At 42.6% G+C, this 16,309-nt stretch overlaps 1 protein-coding gene and 1 non-coding gene across 2 annotated transcripts; one reads left to right on the top strand and one right to left on the bottom strand.

Annotated features, from left to right (window-relative positions):
- Positions 1–88: 88 nt before the first annotated feature.
- trnaq-cug (transfer RNA glutamine (anticodon CUG)) lies at positions 89–160 on the bottom strand. The gene has a single exon. It is a non-coding gene; the product is annotated as a tRNA-Gln (tRNA).
- Positions 161–2,592: 2,432 nt separating this feature from the next.
- On the top strand, positions 2,593–15,269 carry LOC129182725 (high affinity choline transporter 1-like). The gene is made up of 8 exons (XM_054779173.1): positions 2,593–2,776; positions 3,396–3,509; positions 4,965–5,120; positions 8,825–8,973; positions 10,502–10,645; positions 13,991–14,144; positions 14,242–14,459; positions 14,594–15,269. Exons 1-8 carry the CDS (start codon positions 2,593–2,595, stop codon positions 15,116–15,118), a joined length of 1,644 nt encoding a protein of 547 aa, XP_054635148.1. The 3' UTR covers positions 15,119–15,269.
- The last annotated feature ends 1,040 nt before the right edge of the window (positions 15,270–16,309 follow it).

Below are 16,309 nucleotides of genomic sequence, written 5' to 3'. Positions count from 1 at the left end.
GCACATAGTATCGAATATGATTACGGAACAATTAAATTGGCACGTAAGAGTCAATGAGTACGTGACGGATACATTGTGTAAAAACGACAGGTTCCACCGAGATTTGAACTCGGATCGCTGGATTCAGAGTCCAGAGTGCTAACCATTACACCATGGAACCCTTGCGATTGTTGGTGCCTATAATAATATATATAAAGTAGTGCCTCTGCTCTTTCTCTACTCTTTTCTCACACTCGAACCAATCATGAAGAACGCCACTGCCTCCTGCAGCCCACACACCGAACAGCAGCTAAAAAACATTTTTTATAGTGTCTCTTCACGCTAATATCCATCAATCAATCCATCTTCTGGGTCGCCGGGGTATGCTGGAGCCTATCCCAGTTGACTTCGGGCGAGAGGCGGGGTACACCCTTCTATTCCCTGAGTTGTAAAACATCATCATAATATCAACACTTCTTGTATCAATGTGGTTGGCATCGATTTTGGTCATTATCGATACCAATAATTTTTGTATCGCTCGAATCATATTTGTATCGATCCACCCAACTTTCCCATCACTCGTGTGTGGTTGACCACGAACAGAAAACGCACAAATTAGACAAAATAATGACTCGAACAGTGACAAAATGATTGGAATCATATCAGAAAAGCCATTTGTAGCACAGACAATTAGTATTATTATAATTATTATATTGTTATTATTGTGCGTTTCACAACGCCGTCACTGACTGCACGTCACGGAATGATCACGAGCATCTGTTTACAGTCCACACCTACGCACATTTTTTGTACGTTTTTGACATAAAACACATGCGTCATACAAATACGACGGCACAAGCTCACATAATGGTCCCCGTACGTCACATAGAACCGCGTCATTTAGCTTCACAAATGGGGTCGGACTAATAGGCAACAATTTCAACCAGTTAATTCTATTAACGGCTGAACTCAAACGTGAGTATGGCGGGGAAAAAATCATTTCTCAATTAACTGCTGCAATAAGTGTAAGGTCTAAAGCTAATTGAGTGAGGTAGGGTGAAAAAAAATATATATATAGTGTGGCAGTGTGGTTATATATATATATATATATATATATATATATACAGTATATATATATATATATACTGCAAAAAAAAAATTAAAGGAACACTTGGAAAACACATCAGATCTAAACTGGGGGAAAAATGATGTTGAATATGTTTCCTGATAATAAGTGGGTGATGTATTAGTAACAAAATGATGCCACATCATTTGATAGAAATGAAAATGATCACCCTATAGAGGGGGGAAATCAAAGACACCCCAAAAATGAAAGTGAAAAAATGATGCAGCAGACTGGTCCATTTAGCTAAAATGTCATTGTAGCAACTCAAAATGATTCTCAGTAGTTTGTGTGGCCCCCACGTGCTTGTACGCATGCCTGACAACGTGGGGGCATGCTCCTAATGAGACTACGGATGGTGTCCTGGGGGATCTCCTCCCACATCTGGACCAGGGCATCACTGCGGTACCTGGACGCATGGAGGAGATTCCAGGAGACAGGTAGTTACTCCAGGAGAGCTGGACAGGGCCGTAGAAGGTCCACAGCCCGGTGCTTTATTTATTTATTTATTTATTTTTTTTTACAAAATAACATCAACAACATCATGAAAGAATCATCACTGAAAAAAAAACGAAACAAATGAAAAATATGGCTTGACAGCAACAAGTTATCGCAAAATTCAGGTAAGACAAAAATAATAATTGGAAATTATAGAATGAACACACAGTTAAAAATACATGTAAATTTGCACGAGAGCACCAAACATGCGACACTGAAAAGTGGAAAAAAGTTTTATTCTCTGAGGAGAAAAAAGTAACTCTGACGGTCCTGATGGCTTCCAACGTTACTGGCATGACAAGGAGATCCCACCTGAGATGTTCTCCACACGGCACAGTGGAGGGCTGCCATCATGATCTGGGGTGGAACAACGGAGCTTCAGATTGTGCAGGGGTGTCAAACGGCTGATGGCTATGTGGATATTGCAGGGAGCATCCCCAAAGGCCCTCATCTGTGGAGTAATGACTACCCCATTTCTCGCCGTTGCCTCTCTTTCCACTCTCCAAGGAGACCTACGGAATTACTCTTCCACCTCACTCATTGCCAACTCTTTGTTCATTTGTTTTTACCCTCAGCTTTCTTCCACATCATGAATATTTTCACACACGGTCTGAGAATTGAAGCGCAACCTCAACAATTTCCCCGCTGACAGGAAAGTGCCAGGACTGTTGTCACAAAAGACATACAGTATTTCAAATCCAAACTAGAAACGACAAGTTTTCCTCTTGGAAGTAATCCCTTTGGAGTGCTAACACTCTTTCCCAGCCTTCTCTGCCACGCCTTCATGCACTGGTCCTGCGGCAAGAACTCGCAGTGGACGAGGCCCCTCAAATCCAAGAATGGCATCGACACACACAGTACAGTCGTGGAACCTTTCTGACACGCTCCATATCTTACGACATGTCGTACTTTCTAGTTGTTTTCTCCTGCAGTGTGTTCCTGCTTTGTGTATTTATACGCCTTTTCCGTTCGACACAGACAAAGAAATAACAATGGCAGTGAACGTGCCGGGGCTGTTGGCGTTGGTGGCGTTCTACGTGATAGTCCTGGGAACGGGCATTTGTGCATCCATGCGCTCCAGGCAAGAGGAGAAAAAGTGGAGAGGAGATGGAATAGAGATCACTTTACTAGCTGGACGTAAGATCAACTTGCTCGTGGGCGTCTTCACCCTGACAGGTAAAAAGTTGCTTATGACAACACGAAGAAATCAAAGTAATAAGTCGATCAATATAGAAAATCTTAGTATTCATTTGATACTAAGTAAATACGGGGCCCATTTTGTCTATACCAATACTGATACGGGGAAGGATTTGTGATACTGGCATCTTGCATGTATCTCTGACATTTGTGTCAACGTAGACAATTCAAACCACAAGAAATCAGATGGGAGAAAGGTCTGGAGCAGCATACTGATTTCCCACTCCACTCGTCTGGTAGGCAATACTGAAAATGTTGGTATTTTTACAGATACCACCAGTTTTTACTTGACATTTGTCAAGATCCTGCAATGATTTTGTGACTTTATCTTCTAATTTGATCATGGTTATGAGATGATTAAAAGATTTTTGGCAAACCAAAACAATTTAACAATGTATAACATTAGCAAGATCTAAAGATAAATATCAACAATGTACCAATATGACCAACGAAGAGAGATAACGAGAAAAATACCGATCTCGTCACCCAAATGCTGATACTGACACTACCCTGCGTACCTACACCACAGATATTTGGATTGATCCGCCCATCGCTCACAATAACTGACTTGTATTAAGAAAAAACGTGTTTTTTGCAGCCACATGGGTAGGAGGAGGCTTTATCCTCGGGATCGCTGAAGCAGCGTACAACCCGACAATGGGAGCAGTGTGGGCTCTCATGCCTGTGCCGTATGTCCTTACATTTTTCCTGGGTAAGTACTACTACAATTCTGAAGTAATCAACTCAAACCTAAATGATGTGATTGGGTTAGTAAACAAAAAAAATTTGCAAACATGTAAAAAATATATCAAAATAAATATCAACATTCCAGAACCAATAAATGTACCTTGCCATCTACCGGTAATATAGAAAGTAAAAAAAACAAACAAGCGAGTGAACGCAAGCCACGCAAAAATTTTGGTTGTTAACCAAAAAGGTGCTAACCGGGGCGGACGTTAACCGAGGTACTGCTGTATTGGGTAATATGAATGTAAAGGTGACAACATGGGTGTTCTTTCATGTCGAGAGCTCTAATAATGTTAAAATCCATATTTGCAAGAGCCTAAACTGACTTTCAATGCCATAACTATTCAAATATTCCATTGACAATTCACTTATCACAGGCATCGTCTGCAAATCGGGTTTGGAGTCCACTGGACTCCAAACTCGATTTGCAGACGATGTGGTCCTGATGGTGTCATCGGACTGTGACCTACAGTGTTTACTGGGGAGGTTTGCATCTGAGTGAAGCTTCTGGGATGAGACTCAGCACCTCCAAATCCGAGGCCGTGGTTCTCAGTCGGACAAGGGTGCTTTGCACCCTATGGGTTGGGAGTGAAGTCTTGCCCCAGCTGGAGGAGTTCAGGTATCTCGGGGTCTCGTTCACAAATGAGGGAAGGTTGGAGCGTGAGCCCGACAGGTGGCTCGGCGCAGCGTCTGCAGTAATGCGGTTGCTGTACGGACTGTTGTCATGGAGAGAGAGCTGAGCCGGAAGGCAAAGCTCTCAATGTTCCCACCCTCCCCTATGGCCATGAGCTTTGGGTCGACCAAACGAACGAGATCACGGATGCAAGCGGCTGAAATGAGTTTCCCCCGTAGGGTGACTGTACTCACCCTAACAGATAGGAGATAGGAGCTCGGTCATACCGGGAGGGGCTCAGAGTAGAGCTCCGGATGCCTCCCTGGTGAGGTGTTCCGAGCATACCCAGCCGGGAGAAGGCCCCGGGGAAGACCCAGGACTTGCTGGAGGAATTATGTCTCACAGCTGGCCTCGGAACGCCTCAGTGTTCTCCTGGTGGGACTGGAAGAGGTGGCTGGGGACCGGGAAGTCTGGACCATACTGAGACTGCTCCCCCCGCGACACGGACCAGCATAAACGGGAGAAAATGGATGGATGGATTGTTAGGAACCAATTAACCGCCATAAATGAGGGATTACTGTAACGTCCAATTATTTTAGCAAGAACGTCAACGATAACTCTTAATAAAAACAATTCCATTGCGTACATTTCCGATACTGAAGCGTTGTTGACCACTGACACGACACTGGCATCTCTTCTTGTCCTTTGTGCTTTCCTTTGAGGGTCAGTGTTCGGGTAAGCATGCTTACCTTTTTTACTGGTCTAATGCCTTTTTTTGTTCCACCAACACTCAGCCTTTTCCCCCAGGTGGCGTTTTCTTTGCAAAGCCCATGAGGGAGAACAAGTATCTGACAATGATGGACCCTTTCCAAAAGAAGTATGGCAACGTCCTGGCAACTGCTCTGATCATTCCGGCACTGGTCGCTGATGTGCTGTGGGTGGCACGCACGCTCGTCAGCCTGGGTGAGTTCCTTCCCATCGTGGAACTGTTGAGAACAGGCCCACAAGCCTTGTAGTTCATAATCTGTTAGTGGTGAGTCCCTGTCCATTTTGTCCTTTAAGTGCATTTCTAAGTGTGTGAGCCATAATATTGCATCGCAAGTGAACAATAGGAATGTCCCGGATGAAAAATATGACCGGCCAATTGCTATCCTTTGCATGGAGGGAATCTGCAGGGGTGTTTTTACTGCCAGGTCAGCCCTTAGCCAGCACTGTCAAATGGTAACCACTACAGGTGTCACGAGACGATACAAGAGATTGGGTCTACGAGAACAAGATGAGACATTTTTCAGAAAAGTACAATGAAAAAAATATGACAATCTACTAATTTAATTACTATGTTATACCCTTTTGCACTCTGTGTGTATGCTAACAGCCTCCACCCACCGAGACAAAGAGACTGTATGACTGACAAAAGGGCTCACTCCGTTCATGCCGTTGCTCTATGGAACAAATGCGCCAAGGGTGCTGAAACCAATGCAAAGTGAATCCTCTTAGACGCGCACATAAATGGCAATATATTGAGGCGGGCAAAATGATCAGGTTTCTTTTCATTCATTGTGTGAATTAATCGTCCCAGGCCGAGTGACCACGAGACATCTTGTCACCCTTTAATCTGGTGAGATCTTGTGACACCCCGAGTAACCACAAAACTCTGGTCCGAACTTGCAGAGTACAGCATTAGCATCTTGGTGCCACAGAGCTGATCCCGGTGGATATTATTGCAACATCGCTGCATCGCTTAAAAGACACTACAGGAGGTCCTCGGTCTACATACACGTTTTGTTTCTATGATGCCTAAAGTTGAGTTTTAGTGGAAGTCGGAACTTATACCTAAATTCTAGCTATATGAACACCTAAATCACTAACACCGTACACAGAACACATAAGGACGTAGTCAAATCCTGTAATAAAAACATGAAATACAACAATGAAATGAAACGGTTTTAACAAGTGAGTTGTTGTAGTTGTGGTGGTGAACTCATGCATAACAAAGTGGAACCTCGGTGTTATGTCCCAAAGGTGTCTGGGGTAGGGTGGGTCGAACAAAAGTCTTAATAAAAATACCGGGCAGGCAAATTAGCACACTGATAGGTCAAAGAAAATGAAGTATTTAATTCCAGGGCTAACAAAAAACAATCTCCACAAAAATGGGGACGGGACAAAAAAACAATCCTCAAAACAACTAGTGAAGCAAAAATACAAAAACTCACCCGAAAGTGTGAGGGGATACACCTCTCTAGGAAACTGAACACGCCACATGAGGCAAAAATCACACAATTATCAAGCAAAATGGCTGAGCTCACTTTTTTTTGTTTTAATCAGTCTTTGACATTTTGTAGAACCTGTAGAACCCCCACCAAAGTGATCTGACCATTTTTTGTGGAGTTATATTTCGCAATGTTAAAGAATCCTTTAAAAAATTCCTGGCTCTAGTTATCCAGATCACCCCCAAAATTGAATCAGTTCATTTCTGACAGTTCCTGAAATTTTCATCCAAATCCATTCAGAACTTATCATGTTATTTTGAAAACAAATAAATAAATGCTGGCAAAACCTAACCTCGGCACTGCGCTTGGCGGGGGTAATTACTAGCAAAACGTGGCAGGTAGGAACAGCGCATGCACGACGCTGGTGAAGGTTGACAGCAATGTGGCTAAAGAACTGGCTAGACAGCATGGCTTAAGGAGGGCTTGATTGGGCTTCCATGTTTTTGCATGTGTGCTTTAACGCTGTCTTCTTTTCCAGTGCTAGCAGCCTGTTGATTGTGAAAGGTCACCGATTGTTCCCATCAGGTTGTTCACATGATCACACTTTCCTATTCTTGTTCTGACTGGTTCAATGACACATGCCCTTACATGACATCATGTGTAATACAGTGCCCTCCAGAAGTATTGGAGCAGTGAGGCCAATTTCTTTTGTTTTGTTGCGGACGAAAACATTTGGGTTTGACATCAAAAGATGAAAACGAGACAGAGTGCAACATTTTCAGCTTTTTTTCCAATTACTTACATCTGGATCAGATGCACAACTTAGTTTGAACACACCCATTTTTCAAAGTATTGGAACGTGTGACTGACTTGTGGGCAGGTGCGACCTATTATTTATTCAATCAATAAATAGCACTTTTTCACATTGGGTAGGATAGGTTTTGCCTGTGTATACTACATTAAGAGGTGAAAACAACATGAAAACATGAAAACAATCAATGGTGAATCTGAGAGAAGATGGAAAATCAACCAGAGGCATTGCAAACATTGGTCACAGCTACTACAACCGCTGGGAATGTCCTGAAGAAAGAAACAACTGGTGTACTAAGTAGCAGATGTTGAACAAGTAGACCAAGGAAGACATCAGGAGATGACGACATTGCGAGAGCTGTCAAGACAGACCCTGAAACAACTGTTAGCGACATCAGCTACAACCAAATCACCAAGCACTCAAACGCCTTCACCACGATACGGTGGTGATTCACGGAGGAGTCATAGGAGACTTGATGAACAAAAGTACAATGGCCACACCAGAAGATGCAAACCACTCATTAGCCAGAAGAGCAGGAAGGCCAGGCTGGAAGGCCCGCTTGGTCTCCGAAGTCACTTCTGGTCAGATTTTAAATCCAAACTCTCCCTTTAAAGTAAACATACACCAGTTTCGTTCATTTTGGACAATTGCCTGATCCTTACACATGAAAGCGATCTTATCCACTGATCTTATCTACGGCCGCAAAGTCAGCCACTGTCTCCTATTGCTCTGCCACTAGCTAGCAACAGGACCAAGTTGCCACAGAACACAGGAAGTCATGTCTGATTTACAAACTGTATATAATCATATAGTATTGTAAACACTATGACACCATAGCGACAAGCATTCAACAGGTGATAAAACTTACTTTCACAGCGATATGTTGATGGTGGGGGGCGGGGTGGGGCGGAGCGCCGATGAACGAACGCAATAAAAAAGGCTCCAAAGAGACCTTCACTCTCTGTAAGAAGCCCATTTCAAACAATAATCGAAGCATAAGCAACTCCAAGGTCATTTACAGTAACACTTTGTGTTTGAAGCCAACCAGTCTTCATCTCCATGTCACCGAACATCTCAGCGTCAGACATAAAGTCCCATCGCCGGTGGTTCTAACAAATACGACTTAATTCCATGTTCTGCAAGTTCTCTATTCCATCTCCAGATGTTTTCTTCCTCCCCGAAAACGAATGACAAATGGCTCAGACCTGCTGTCGTCCCTGTAAACACCTTCTATCTCGTCCATTCTCTCATGTTTGTTTACTTGTGGAGTTCGACTGCGCTGGCGTCACTTGAGAAACGCCCCTCGTTTCAGAAGACAGTCCCAAAATGGCAAATGAGCACCAGAAAAATGTCATTTTTACTGATTTAACGTTTGCTTTGAAAAAAACGAACGACAAAGAACATCGTTACAGATACATAAAGAACATATTTAAGCAAAGTTGAAAAATCGTGTCAGTGACCCTTTAATTAACCGGGCAATGTAATGACAAAAGCTCCTTCAAGGTGGATGCGTGTGTGTGTGTGTGTGTGTGTGTGTGTGTGTGTGTGTGTGTGTGTAATAATGACATAAACATGTGATAATAAAATATCTCCAGCAGTAAACCACTTGTTGTCCCATCAGTCACCGCTATGCTGTGTTGTTCCAGGTGGAACTATAAGTGTGACTGTGGACCTTTCTTATGTCTACTCCATCATCATCTCCTCAGTGGTGTCCATTATCTACACGCTCCTGGGGGGGTTCTACTCTGTGGCTTACACGGATGTCATTCAGCTCACCCTCATCTTTGTCAGTCTGGTAGGTAGCATCTACACACCCAGAAACCCAATCAGAGAACCTTTACAGTTTCTTGTCTCGACATTCCGATGAATACCCCCCAGGGAAAAACATTAGATTGTAGTGAGTGACCATGTGGGGAAGAAAGCAAATTAGGGATGGCTCAACACCACCTTTTCCCAGTACTGCAATCCTCCATCCCAGTGTCCGTGGCAAGACACTTCACCCACTTTGCCACCAGAGCAGCCATGTTTCTGTCCGTCTACCCCGGGGCAGCTTCTCTGTTGGTCTAATCCCCACCAGCAGCACTCATCCACATTACAATATTCTAGTATTTGCTCCTTGGCATTGTATTCCTTCATTCCCAACATTTACTAGAGCGTCTCTTGGCTGCATTGCTTCCAGTAGTGGATGTTGGATGATTTTTTTTGTCCAATCAGATTTCTGCTTCTGTGAGTTGCCATATCAATGTCATTTTGTTAGTTAGTTCTAGTCCAGGTCGCTTAAACACTGTTAGCAATGTGGCTGTTTCTTGAACAACTGGATTTCAGATTCACCGCGTTGGCACACAACAACAGTAGCATTTTTCCGTCCTCCGGTTGATCGAAGCAAAATGATGGGTTCAGTCTGTAAATAATGAGCATCTCTGGTGGGGAGGATGTACTTTTTTTGGTCACATTAGCAGATAAATAGCGATTCTGAACTGTTGTAGATGATGATCAGTGTAGCGTAGCAGTCGGGCACTTGCTTTATGTGGCAGAGCGCCACGTTGACAGGCAGCCGCCACTGGTGGTTGCCGGTGGGAGTTACTCCAATACACGGAAAGCCTCTCTCTTTCTCTCTCTCTCTCTCTCTAATCCCACGCCTTCGTATATTCCGATCAGACGGATTATATATATTTTTTCGGATGTCCAAACGAGTACTGTAAAGTTCTGCGGAGCACGGCGAGATCGGATCCAAAGATGCAGAGAGGACGAGGTAAGTGCAAATAAGTCCTTACAGGGATAGTTTGACATGAAGTTGTATGACGCAACCGTGACTCACCCCCCCACTTGGTCTGCTAAGTCCAGTTCTGGTCGGATTTTGGTGATGGAGAACATAGTTTCAGGTGGTTGCTGGGGTATCACAAGTAAGGAGTTTGGCTTCTCAAAACGATGTGTTCCAAAGAGTATAATACGTTTACATCCCAAAAATGCAGACCCGAAAAAAAAACAGACCACACAAATGGCTCAGCTTTGGATTTGTCTGCGCACTGTCGCTTCTCCATTCTCGTACATGTGAAATATATTACTATCGCATCATTAGTGAAATGTATTGCTCTTTTGAATGCACATTGTCTCGAGAAGCCAAACTCCTGACTTGTGAAACCCCAGCGACTACCCGGAAATACGTTCTCCGTCACCGAACTGGAATTAGAAGACCAAGTGGGGGGTGAGTCTCTGTTAAGGGAAACTTCAGCTCCAACTGTGGATTTAGATTGGTGGTGTTCCGTGAACGGAACAGCGAGCGTCCTCCTCCGCTTAGTAAGTTTTGCTGTGTTTGTGTACAGTGGGTGTGTGTCCCTTTCATGCTGACCAACCCCCACTCTGTTGACATCTCCTTGACGGCCTACACCAAAAAATTCCAGGACCCGTGGATCGGCAAGGTGGAGCTTAATGAAGCTGGAAAGTGGTTTGACGACTTCATGTTGCTGGTGAGTCCAAAGCGGAGGGTTGGGGTGCGAAATACGGCAAATTCCGGTATCAAATACCAAATACATACACGGCCAGAATCACAGCGGGTTACCTGATTATTGATGATTTTCCTTGTTTTGAATACATATTATCGTTTTAGTCTGAATTTGACATGACTATTTCGTGTACTACGCATGTGCTCATTGATTCCGGAAGACGGGAACAAAACAAACTTGCTGCCACGAATTGGAGGAAAACAGTTTTTACAAGTTTTGATCAAATCTACTGAACGTGTCAACCTTGTTCACATTCACAGCCAAACGCTCTTGAATGCAGCTGTCGGTGTCAGAATGCGCTTCTCATCAGCAAGATGTGAGTGTTAAAGCGCTAAACTGCATATATCAAATGTTGCTTCATGTTCTTATCAATTACAGTGAAAGCGTTGAGATGATTTCAACCCCCCAGGAGGATTTTAAGGACTTTGGCTAGCTCAGGAAAAGGGCTAAATCTCTTTAAGATGGATGATTGGAATGTGGATACACGGTGACGATGCAATTCACAAATGATATATTTTAAAAACAGAACAATTCGATGCAGTGTACGAACGATATGATTCGATTTGAGTCTACGGTACGTTGATCTTACGTTATGAAATAAAGAAGCCAATTCTATAAAAGTGGCATTCGTACAGTATTTGTAATACAGTATTTGTGCAAAAGAGCACATCGTATCCCCGGGCATGCCGTAAAGCAGGGGCGTCAAACTGGCTGTAACGGTGGGCCACACGGCAGTTCTGGTTATTCTCACTGGGCCACGTTTTATCATTCTATTGATTACATTATTGATTCTATTGATACAAATGATTACATTCATTTTTCATTAATAACTAATTTCAAAAATTGTCATTATAAATTGGATTTGACAACAAAAAAATACAAGGTTTTCTGTCAATATTGACAACCAATACATTTAGCAAGAAAGATTGTCTTTTTGATTTAAAAAAATACATTTTTATGTTTTTGTTAGTAATATTTTGTTTTTACTTTAATATATTATTTTATTTATTGTAAATGTAACGGTAAGTGTTTATTAAATTATTGTAAAAATATGTTTGAAATATTACATTTTTTTATACTATTGTAAAAATATTTTTTAATATATTAAAATGTTCACTTATTTAAATATATTTATATTAAGTAAAAAAATATATATTACAGCATACATATAAAAATACAATAATATAAATATAATTTTACAATAGTATAAAAGTAAAACAATGAAAAGTAAAGCTTTAAAAGTAAAGACAAAATTAATATTCATAACAAAATTACAATATATATATATGCACATATTTTATAAATAACATTAAAGTAAGTGTCCTTTGGACATGCATTATCTCAAGGCTTTCGCCGGCCACATCAAATGATATGTTGGGCCAAATCCGGCCCGCAGGCCTTGAGTTTGACACCTGTGCTGTAAAGGAAAACAAATAGTAAATAACTACATCAAATTTGATGTAAATGAGTTTCAATTTTGGAAATATGTGCCATTATTTTATTCAAAAAATAATAAAGAACAAGAATTTCATTGCATAGCAGAACTTCCTGTTTTACTGTGCATATGACAATAAAACTCTTGAATCTTGAATCAGAAAATAATATACAGTTACAAATCCCCCAGTTTTGCATATGTTTGTTGTGAGCGGCGACCTGCCCCACTTTGTTCGGCGGTCCTTGAATGCACCATTTCACTTTCTCCCACGCTGCAAAGATACCAGATGGACTACTATACTGTATTTTCCCCCTTTTTCTTTCACCTCATATTTGGTCCCAAACGCTGATCGTTTGTGGGAATGAATGAATGAAAGGTGAGATCTGATGACGTTATTGAGTGCTAATGTGAATATTTGTTTGTTGGATTTGGGCACAACCTCAAGTTTAGCCAACATGCTAGATGTATACTGTAATCTTCTCTCTGAAAAACAAACCCCGTGCTCGTACTGGTGGGTGATGGCTCTGTATTCATTGAGTGCTTTTAATTTGACGTTGTTCCTGTCATAGTTTTACATAATACCTAATACTATTTACGTCCATTCTCATCTGCAGTCAGGCTAAGCTATGGCAAAGACGCGGCAAACCTTTCACCAGCGGCCCAGGCTTTTGCGTTGTTTAAGGGACTGTCAGCCATGATGTAAAACGATAGTTCCCGAAAGTGTATTGACAAGAAAAAACAGATGAGTAGAAAATGGGATCGCAACGTGTATCGTGGACACTAGACTTGAATCTGTCATGTGAATTGTTATTTTCAGAATATTGATGAAAAAAAACGGGAGAAATAACCCAGAAATACAAGTGAGTGTCAATGCGGAGGTCAACTCATTTGCATATAGTCTTCCTCAATTCAATTTTAGCTACATTGACCGCTGTTTACATTAACGAGGTGTAACGTCTTGTATGGTCAATGTGCATAGCTTCAAATCACTGTAGTCTATGTGTTATGCCCCTCAATGTGGTACCCCTTTCAGGAAAATCACCCAATACCATCGCTCATGAACTTTTTACACTTGTCATTCGGTGCATCAAAGAAAAGGAAAGCCATCACCCTCGTCATTCGGTGCGCCAGAGAAAAGGAAAGCCATCACCCTCGTCATTCAGTACGCCAGAGAAAAGGAAAGCCATCACCCTCGTCATTCAGTGCGCTAAAGAAAAGGAAAGCCATCACACTAGAAGTGAAAATGAACCTCAAATAGTGCTCGCTCTTTGGGTCCAAACCGCTCATCTGTCGCAAGCATCATTAAGGACAAAGATGATTGAATGCTAATGAATGCTATAGGGGTCATGGATTCCGTGCGTGTTATCCTCCCAGACTAGCCTGGGAGGTTGAAAGGCCTCCTAAGACAACCACGGGGATACAAGTAAAGAGTTCTCTTTTTAGCTTTCATTTCATTCTTGTATTTCACCTTTTTATGACCATTTTATTCATCCTTCATGTGTTCGGTGTACAGTGTGAGTGACTTCATTTGGGAATGGTTTTAAGTATAAGATCCAACCTACACTAAAACTGCACTAGCATCACTGTCTAAGAATGGAACTAGTTTGTAACCCGAGGACCTCAATCTCATGCCAGGATTGATCCGATACTGATTTTACCGTTGCTATTGATGCTGTAGATATTTGCCTGTCCACATGGACAGTGAAAATACCTCATGAGACACAACTTGGGCCAGGTTTTATGTCCCTTACCTCGCAGGAGCTTCAAATGAAACGGACCTATGGTTATTTACTTCTGAAGAAGGAGCGTGATCACGTTGGCAAAGCAAGTCATTGACTATTCTTGTGCATCCTAATTTCAACTGTTTCTTCGAGGCTTTGGGTGGTTTGGCCTACCAAGCGTTCTACCAAAGGATCCTGGCCGCCTCTTCTCACACCCAGGCTCAAGTGACCTGCGCTGTGTCCGCTGCCTTCTGCCTGGTGTTGGGTATCCCTTCTGTATTGATCGGAGCCATCGCTGCGTCTACTGGTACACATGAACTGTTTTAACTTCAGTTCTGCAAGCCTTTTTTATTTGTAACCTTTCCTTATTTGTGATGACTCGTCTTTTATACAAAATTCCATAGACTGGAACTCAACGACCTATGGACTGCCAACTCCATATCAGCGTGGCAATGCGGGTTCCATCCTCCCCATTGCCTTGCAGCACCTCACACCCACCTTTGTGTCCATCATTGGCACTGGAGCTGTAGCTGGTGCTGTCATGTCCTCCCTGGACTCGGCCCTGCTGTCGTCTGCCTCATTGTTCTCCTCCAACATCTACAAGAACATCATCAGAAAGCAGGTGAGCATGTCAGTGATGTTAATAAACTCCCAAGAACGTTCCATGGTACTGTTCTGGCTTCCAGTCCTTGTGTTGTCTTTGTTGACCATAAGCCTGGATGATTCATATTTCAACATGTCTCTCTCTCGTCTCAGGCATCAGACTTTGAGGTGCAGTTGGTGATTCGTATCTCAGTGGTCGTTGTGGGTCTGGTCGGTACTGGCCTCTGTTTCCTCGACAGCAGTGTCCTGGTCTTCTGGCTCGTGGGTGTGGACATGTCCTTCACCATCATGTTCCCTCAGCTAGTTTGCGTCCTCTTCTTCAAGGTGTCCAATGGCTATGGGGCCACTATGGGCTTCATAGTGGGGATGCTCATGAGAGCCTTGAGCGGAGAGCCCCTCATTGGACTGAAGCCTGTCATCCACTATCCTGGCCTGCGGAGGAACCGTGAGAACACGCTCACCCAGTACTTCCCCTTCCGCACCACCATCATGCTCACGTCGCTGCTGTCCATTCTGCTGTTCTCCTGGTTGGCGGCTATCATTTTCGACAAAGGCGTGTTGTCTGAGAAGTGGGACGTATACAAGATCAACTCCAAGCAGACAACCCCTGAAGAGGAGAGGGCAAGCCGGGAACAAAATGCCCTCCTGTCCATGCGGCTAATGGAAACCAGATGCTGAGTGGCCTCCCGTGGAACAAAAAGATGGCTCGTGAAAAGGAGACAACAGGAGATCATCAGCAGAGCCTTGACACGAGAATAGAATTTGTACAGAATCAGTGGATTTGTGTCACATACTGTAGATCGGCATCAACATGTCCTCAACATGTCCTCTGAACACCTGGGCATCAGTTAACTTAACAAAGAAAACAAAACGTGACAAAGAAATCTGTCAAAATCATCAACTTAGTGTATGACAGTGAACGCTCCATGAACACGTGTTGCGTATTTTCTGTAATCTCATTGCTTTATTGTCAACTATTGATTTCATTGGGTTTTCACCAAACCACTTCTAAATCAAATGTATTGTGTGACTGATTAAAAACACATTCAGTAATTATGATGAGCCTTGATACAGTATAATATCACACATCTCTCAAATGGATGAACTGTGGCCAGCCATTAAAATTCCTTTCTGTTTGGAAAATAATGTACTGATAGTTTTAGGAAATGAAATGAGTTGACTCAATGAATGGTGTAGGTGCCATATAGTCTTTGCCATGTATGAATGGTGTAGGCGCTATATAGTATAGTATATAATGTATTTGGATGTTTTTATGAATATTTGCATATATTGGGTAATTTACTGCTAGGGTGTATGTTTTTGCTTACCTTAATAGTGACGCAGCTAGAGTTCCAAATGGGTGCCTGGCTGCCCCACCGGTGCCGAAGGAGGAACATTTGACGTGTTGAGCACAACAGTGTCGAGTGTTTTCTGCCCGTCCTACGTGTACTAGTGAAGCATATGTACTTCAGGAACAGACTCCTAATTAGAAAAAAAACATGTTTTTTTTTCCAGGAAACTTGTAATCCACTCAAAGGAAGATTGAAAAGGTTTATTGGGACAAAAAGTGGTCAGCGAGGCAAGACGTTGAAGATAAACGTGCCTAAACTGTCAACTTCATCTGCCAGTATGGAAGAGTATGATGAGCTAAATCAGTCTACAAATCTACATGACGTCATTAGCTCATTTGCATGTTATTTGCATGTATGATGTAAGATGCCGGAGGAAGATAGTAGGTGGGTGAATGCACCACAATCTGTACCTGTTCACCCATCTAAATTATCTTATGTGTGCTCGGAGTGACCGGGGCATAAACCGGAACCGCAAGTGGGCATGGCTTAAACGGAAATGGGTGGGGATTACGTTGGT

Source organism: Dunckerocampus dactyliophorus, chromosome 6 (assembly GCF_027744805.1).
Source record: "Dunckerocampus dactyliophorus isolate RoL2022-P2 chromosome 6, RoL_Ddac_1.1, whole genome shotgun sequence".
NCBI lineage: Eukaryota > Metazoa > Chordata > Actinopteri > Syngnathiformes > Syngnathidae > Dunckerocampus > Dunckerocampus dactyliophorus.
This window is presented reverse-complemented; position numbering and strand designations above follow the sequence as displayed.